At 54.0% G+C, this 7,373-nt stretch overlaps 1 protein-coding gene across 1 annotated transcript; it reads left to right on the top strand.

Annotated features, from left to right (window-relative positions):
* Positions 1 to 2,605, top strand: LOC120759369 (protocadherin alpha-13-like). The gene is given in 2 exon segments (XM_058422525.1): positions 1 to 1,422; positions 1,424 to 2,605. Coding segments are annotated over 2 exon segments (2,604 nt in total).
* Positions 2,606 to 7,373: the final 4,768 nt, after the last annotated feature.

Consider the following 7,373-nt stretch of genomic DNA (forward strand, 5'->3'; position numbering starts at 1 on the left):
ATGGGCGAGCGGCGTTGCGCGGCCGTGCGGGTGCTGGTGCTGCAAGCGGCCTGGGCGCTGGCGGGCGGGCAGGTGCGGTACTCGGTGCCGGAGGAAGCCGAGGCCGGCACGGTGGTGGGCCGTCTGGCGCAGGACCTGGGCCTGGAGGCGGGCGAGGCGGAGGCGCGGCGGCTGCGGCTGGTGGCGCAGGGCCGGCGGGCGAGCGTGGAGCTGAGCGGGGCGAGCGGCGCGCTGCTGCTGAGCTCGCGGCTCGACCGGGAGCAGCTGTGCGCCAAGAGCGCGCCGTGCGCGCTGCGCCTGGAGGTGCTGCTGGAGCGGCCGCTGCGCGTCTTCCATGTGGAGCTGGAGGTCACCGACATCAACGACAATGCCCCCGTCTTCCCCGCCCAACGAAAAAACCTCAGCATCGCCGAATTGTCTGTGCCGGGGTCCCGTTTCCCTCTGGAGGGGGCCTCGGATGCGGATATCGGAGCGAACGCGCAGCTCTCCTACACACTCAGCCCCAGCGAGTATTTTTCTCTAGATCTGCAAAAGTCCCATGAGCGAAATATTGAACCTGAACTCGTTCTAACGAAATCTCTGGACCGCGAGACGATTCCCGTGCACCGGTTGGTGCTGACGGCGAGTGACGGGGGCCGGCCGTCTCTGACAGGGACAATGGAGCTGCTGATCTCGGTGCTGGATGCGAACGACAACGCGCCCCAGTTCAACCAGTCCGTGTATAAAGTGCAGCTACCAGAGAGCGCTGCTGTGGGGACAGTGGTGACGAGGGTGAACGCCACGGATCCGGATGAGGGAATTAACAGTGAGGTGACCTATGCCGTAACGAATTTTGTTCCTCCAAGTGGAAGGGATGTGATTTCCATCAATCCAAAGACCGGGGAGATTCACCTCACGGGTGCTCTAGATTTTGAGGAAGTCAAAGTATTTGATTTTCGTATTGAGGCGAGAGATCAAGGTTGGGCCCCGCTGTCGGGTCACTGCAAGGTGGTGCTGGAGGTGCTGGACGTGAACGACAACGCGCCGGAGGTGTGGGTGACGTCGCTGTCGGTGCCGGTGTCGGAGGACGCGTCGGTGGGGACGGTGGTGGCCGTGCTGAGCGTGTCGGACCGGGACTCGGGGGCGAACGGTCGCGTGCGGTGCTGGGTGTGGCCGGCGTCGCCGTTCGGTCTGGAGGCGACGTTCGCGGGCTCGTACTCGCTGGTGCTGCGCGAGGCGCTGGACCGGGAGCGGGTGTCGGAGTACGAGCTGGAGGTGCGTGCGGAGGACGGCGGGGCGCCGGCGCTGCGCGCCAGCCGCGGGCTGCGGGTGCCGGTGTCGGACGTGAACGACAACGCGCCGGCGTTCGCGCAGGCCGTGTACACGGTGCTGGCGCGGGAGAACAACGCGGCGGGCGCGGAGCTGGCGCGGCTGTGGGCGCGGGGACCCGGACGAGGCGGGCAACGGGCGCGTCAGCTACTCGGTGTGGGAGGGCGGCGTGGCCGGCGGCGGGGCCGCGCTGCCGCCGTCGTCGTCGTCGTCGTGGTCGGGGCCCGGCTGGCGCCCGGCGTCGAGCTACGTGTCGGTGGACGCGGAGAGCGGGCTGCTGTGGGCGCTGCAGCCCTTGGACTACGAGGAGCTGCAGGTGCTGCAGTTCGAGGTGCGCGCGGTGGACGCGGGCGAGCCGCCGCTGTGCGGCAACGCCACGGTGCAGCTCTTCGTGCTGGACGAGAACGACAACGCGCCGGCGCTGCTGCCGCCTGCGGGCTCGGCGCCGGAGGCGGGCCCCGTGCCGGCCGAGGCGGCGGCGGCGGCGGGCTCGGGCACGCTGTGGGCGTGGGCGGCGTGGGGGGCGCCGGCGGGGCAGGTGGTGGCCAAGATCCGCGCCGTGGACGCCGACTCGGGCTACAACGCGTGGCTGCGCTACGAGCTGTGGGAGCCGAGGGCCAAGGGCCCCTTCCGCGTCGGCCTCTACAGCGGCGAGGTGAGCACGGCGAGGGCGCTGGACGAGGCGGACGGCCCTCGCCACACGCTGCTCATCGTCGTGGGCGACCACGGCCAGCCGGCGCGCTCGGCCACGGCCACGCTCAGCGTGTCGCTGCTCGAGGCGGCCGAGGCGGCGCTGGCCGCGGCCGCGGCATCCTCCTCGTCGGCGGCTTCGGCCTCGTCGTCGTCGCGGGCGGCGGTGGGCGCGGAGCTGGCGCCCGGTGCGGCCAGCGCGGCCACCAACGTGTGGCTGGTGGTGGCCATCTGCGCCGTGTCCAGCCTCTTCCTGCTGGCCCTGGTGCTCTACGCGGCGTCGCGCTGGGCGCCGCGGGCGGCCGTGCTCTCGGCGCCCGGGCCCACCACGCTGGTGTGCGCCAGCGAAGTGGGCAGCTGGTCCTACTCGCAGCGCCACAGCCGCAGCCTGTGCGTGGCGGACGGCGCGGCCAAGAGCGACCTCATGGTTTTCAGCCCCAACTTCCCTCCGCCGCCGCCCGGCCCCGCCGCCAAGGACACGCAGCCGGAGCCCTCCGCTCTCCTCCACACGGTCAGTGCCGCTGCCTTTGCTCATCTCTACTTATTCTCTCCCTCCTCTGCCTTTTCTGTTTTGTTCCTCGGCCGGTGCCTGCTGGGATGCAGGTGAAATTGCCGCGGCCCGAGGGCGGCTGGTGCTTGACGGGTCCTTAACAGTGTCAATGGCTCCTATGTATCTGTCACAGTGTCCCCGGAAGGCTTGCTCGAGAGAAAGGTGTAGCGGCCCTGCTGTGATATTATGGTCCGCAGCTGAGGTTTGCTGCTGTGGATATGAATTGTTTTCCCCTAAAATGAAATCGCTTCCCTAAAGTGTCATTTTTGCAGACAGCGCTCTTGCTGTCTACTATGTAGCATTTCCACCCGGGTTTAGTGTAAGGAGGTCAAATAAGGGGGCTGTGCTGGTAACAGAACCCAAGGCAGCGTGTACTGCCACTGCAGAGTGCTGAGCTTGATGTGGTTCCTTCTCTGTCCTCATGCTCTGTCATTTGCCTCTACAAGAGTTGTGGGCACAGCTGACGATTTGGACTTCTGCTTTAATGTATTTTCATTCAACAGAGTGTAATTTCTCCATTTTGGTCCAACAGAGGCATTTTGAAAACTGGGATGGTGCTCTGGAGCAGCGGGAAGACTTTTCTGAGGGAGCTGGAAATTATCTGTAAAATCATACTCCGTTGTCATAAGAGAGGATTTGGAGATGTGAGATTATGCCCTTTTCTCGAGAATAAATGTTACCAAGTGAGGAATGGATCATGCCTAGGGAACAGCAGGAGGCAGGATGGGCCCAGAGTTGTTTCTTCCCAGGATCCTTTCCCAAATTCCAAGGGTATAGTGTTGGAGGCCTTCTGGATCTTGAGTTAATATGTGGCACTGAAATGGCCACAGAGTCCTTTGAGATCGTGAGTATCTCCCATCAGAGACAGCTCCTTGTGCTGCCTGAGGCCTGACATAGGGAATGTGTTCTATAAGAGTTGGCAACATTCAGACTGATGAACATTTCTGATGAACATTTTTGGTGCTGCTTTGGGAGTGTTATTGTGGGAGGGTGGGATTACAAGATGCTTTCCATGTAGGGTGTTTATTTCAGCTTCCACTCCTCTTGCCATGGTGTGCTCCTCTTCAGAGAGGATTTTTAAGGGCCATTGAGGGCGCAGGTGTAATCTTGTTGTGCTTTTCTTCTACTTGTGCTCCTGCACGGTCACTCTGGGTAGAGATGGTGTGTCCTGTTATCACACACGGCTCATTCTGGTGTCTGGATGTACACACCAAACCTCCACATCTACAGAGCAGCTCCGCTCTGGTTTTCTACTGTAGAAATTCTTCCACCCAGTTAACATTCTGACCGGATTTGTGGTTCAGGTTCGGTGTCATTTTCTTGAAGAAGATTTGTGGGGACTGGGATCAGTATTGCTCATTGCCCTAATTGCAGAACGTTTAAGAACTCGGTTTATATTTGCAATTGCTGAAAAGGCACAAAGCATCCTGGAATATGGGAGAAGTCGAAGAGTCACACAATGGGTTTGCAGCACTCTGTATATTCTTTGTGCCAAGTATGGGGGAAGGGGACTGTAGGCCTGATATTTCTAAGAGATTTTAGTTTGCTAGCAGCTGCTAATTTTTCCCAAGGGCAAACTTCTCAAAAACTTCTCTTCTTCTCAAAACAATCTTGGCAAACAACTATCCTTTCCAAAACAATCTTTCTCCAGGTCTTGTTTTGCTGTTTCTCTGGTTTCACCAATGGGATTAGAGAGGTGTCGTTCCTATTCTCCAGTCATGTTGAATCTGTATTGGAACACTTTATAAAAGGTGGTAAGAATTAGACAATAAAGCTTTTATATACTCTTTGCCTTCTGAAATATTTGGAGTCTTTTATCTTTATTTCATGTCCTACAGCAACAGGGAGGATTTGAATACATCTTTGGGGAGAAAATGGAGAATGTTTGTTTAGCTGTGGATATCCCTGTTCCCAGGGTGCAAAATACAGGATTATAATAGAATACTTCAGGAATGGTTCCACCCCACAGTGCTGCTTTTCTGGGATCCTCTCAGGACACCCAGAAGTTCTGCATATCTTAGGACACTGTTGTTCTCAATGGTATTGCTCTTAGTGAAGACATCTGCCTTGTATGCCTTTATTACCTGGGTTTGGTGTGGAATGTTGTTGGTCAAAGAGAACATTTCTGAAATTTGGATCATGCTGGCAAGCCTTCCGAGCCTTTCCCTCATTACCCCTCTGCTCTTTGTCTTGTTAGATGGGTCTTGGTACTCAAGATGTTTCCAAAACTTGCATTTTAATACAGCGGAATGGGAGGGGTTTTTTAGTCCTCTTCCCTATCAAACTGCACATGCTTTGGTTTTGTTGGGTTTGTTTGTTGTTGTGTTTATTTCCTGTCTCTCATTTGCAACGTGGCAGATATTTGGGGCATTCCCCATCAGTGTGGGGGATGTCTATTCCCTTCTTCTAAGTTTCACTTAGAGAGAGCTTCTGTAGTTTACAAGTCTGCTTTCTTTTTCCCCTGTGAGAGAAGTGCATAATGGGCACTGCATGCTGTCCAGTTTTTGTGGAACAGAAGCGATTTTTTTCTGACCAGTTTCCCCAAAAACACTGATAGTTTTAAGGGTAAATATGCTTTAAAACTAACCTCCCTGCCCCGAACATATTTCTTTTCTGAAGAAGGAACCAGTTCAGAAGAGGTAAGTCATACACTGAACGTGGAGGTTCTTGAGACCAGTGTACTTTAGTTCCTGTTCTGTTGTGGCCTCTTTTTGTTGAATCAGCAGAATGTTCATCCTATTTGACCAACAAAGCAGCCGTTACCTGCCCTCATTCCTTTTCTGAGATTTCCAGGCACAACTGAGTGGGTGACAGCAAGCAGGAATGGAGGAGGGACCAAAATTCATTTCACTGAATAGATGTGTAGGAGGTCAGGGGACTTAGTGACATTGTTGTGGTCTTACTTTCATGGCTTTTGTTTGACTGTGTGACAACTGGATCATTCTAAGGTGAGTGAGAGATTTTTCTGTAGGGCCTTGTAGATAGCGAGGTTCTTGGTGTGTTGTCTGGGCAGCAAATGCCTCCGAGAAAGGAAGAGAACTTTGAACATGCAAGTGGAAAGTGAGTCAGGAAGGACTGAGGTACATGACAAGTCCTCAGGAGCTGTGGTTGCCCAGTGCTTTTTGAAGTCTTTAAGGAGGGTTGTCATCCTGGGCTGTGATAGCTTTGAGTTCCTGTACGAGAAAATTCCCTGACTTGTTTGAACTCTTTCAAGCCTCCTTGCACAGATGTCCCAATAAGTGTGGCTTCAGCTTCTGTGTCAGAGAGTGGCAGAATCTCCTTTGATGTAGCAGAGCTGTTCTTTGCCCTCTGACTGCCTTGCTGTGTTATTGCTGGGTCCTTGAGAACACTGGAGGCTGAATGAAGACTTGTGTCCTTTTTCCTGGAGGGAGGGGAATTTGCAGGTGCATGAACAGCAAGTTCTCTCTCCATATGGATAGGAGGTGTAGGCAAGAGAAATGAGACTCTGGCCCAAGGGCATGTCCGTGATTCGTGGCAGGGGTGCCGTAGGTGTTTTAAAAATATTTTTTAGATTTTGTTGAAGGAAAGAATGTACAGAAGATGTAATATGGAAGTAGAAGAGAAGGGGAGGCAACGACAAGAGAAGAGGTGAGGAAAGGAGAAGAGAAAGGATGAAGAACGTAGAAAGATAATTTTAAAAACAATCAAACAAACAAACAGGTAGTTTGTTTATTTGAAGGAGTCAGGTAAAAGAAGAAGGAGATATAATCCCAACCGACATTGTGAGGATTTGTAATATATTTTAGTGATGGGGAAAAAAAAAAAAAAAATCAGAAGAGACAAGATGGAAACGTATGAGGAGTATGAGGAGAGGGGAAAAGACCTAGGACAGGGATAAGCAGGAATGAAAAGACAGAGAAGGAACAAGGAAGCAGTATGGAAAGAGGGTAAATGGAAGTGGGAAATAGAAAAGCATAAGGATAAATGATAAAGACAAGGACAGTAGTAGTAGTAGTAATAGAAGAAGGAGTAAAGAAAATAATGAATCCATGCAAAAAAAAAAAAAAAAAAAAAAAAAAAAAAAAAAAAAGAAAAGGTAATAGTAATAAAAAATTAAACCAGAATGCAAGTAGAAACGAGGGACAGAATGGAAACCTAAAAGAGACAATAAAAGAACTGACCAGCACGCACCGACCATATCTATAGACACTGAACGGAACTGGTACCTAACAGCCTTTGTTAGAGCAGCACTGCTATCCAGCAGCAATACTCTGTAATTAGTGCTGATGGTTCTGCATTTGATGGTTTTCGGGGCGCCAGAAAAACTGACGAACGTCCAGTGTGGCTAAAGAATACGGGAGGCTGGAAGGAGATGGGAAAGGAGTGGAAAGAATGCAGAGTGGCAAAACAAGGAAGAAAAAGAAGATAGACAGGGAAGAAATAGAAAAGAGTACAAAGAAACGAAGGAAAGATAAACGAAACATGACCTAAAAGAAGGAAATGTAGGAAATAAGAAATATGAAAAAAGCAGCGAGGAAAGAGGAAGAAGAAATGAAGGATTACTTTCAAAGGAAGAGGAAGATATAAGAAAAAAAAAGAGGAGCACGACAAGACACGGCAGAAAACATACCTATGGCGGGTCCGAGGCACGGGCGCTGTGCGGGAGCGTGCGAGGCGGCGGAGCAGCGCACGGTGTCGCTGCAGGCTCGGGAACGGCGTGTGGGCGGCTCCGCCCCGGTGCGGCGGAGAGCCCGGCTGTGAGCGCGGGGGGGCGGCGCGGGCCGGGCAGCGGAGCCGGTGCGTGCGGGCGGCGGCGGGGAGCCGTGCGGGGCCCGGGCCGGGGCCGGCAGGCGGAGCGGCGGCG

Source organism: Hirundo rustica, chromosome 14, assembly GCF_015227805.2.
Source record: "Hirundo rustica isolate bHirRus1 chromosome 14, bHirRus1.pri.v3, whole genome shotgun sequence".
Classification (NCBI taxonomy): domain Eukaryota; kingdom Metazoa; phylum Chordata; class Aves; order Passeriformes; family Hirundinidae; genus Hirundo; species Hirundo rustica.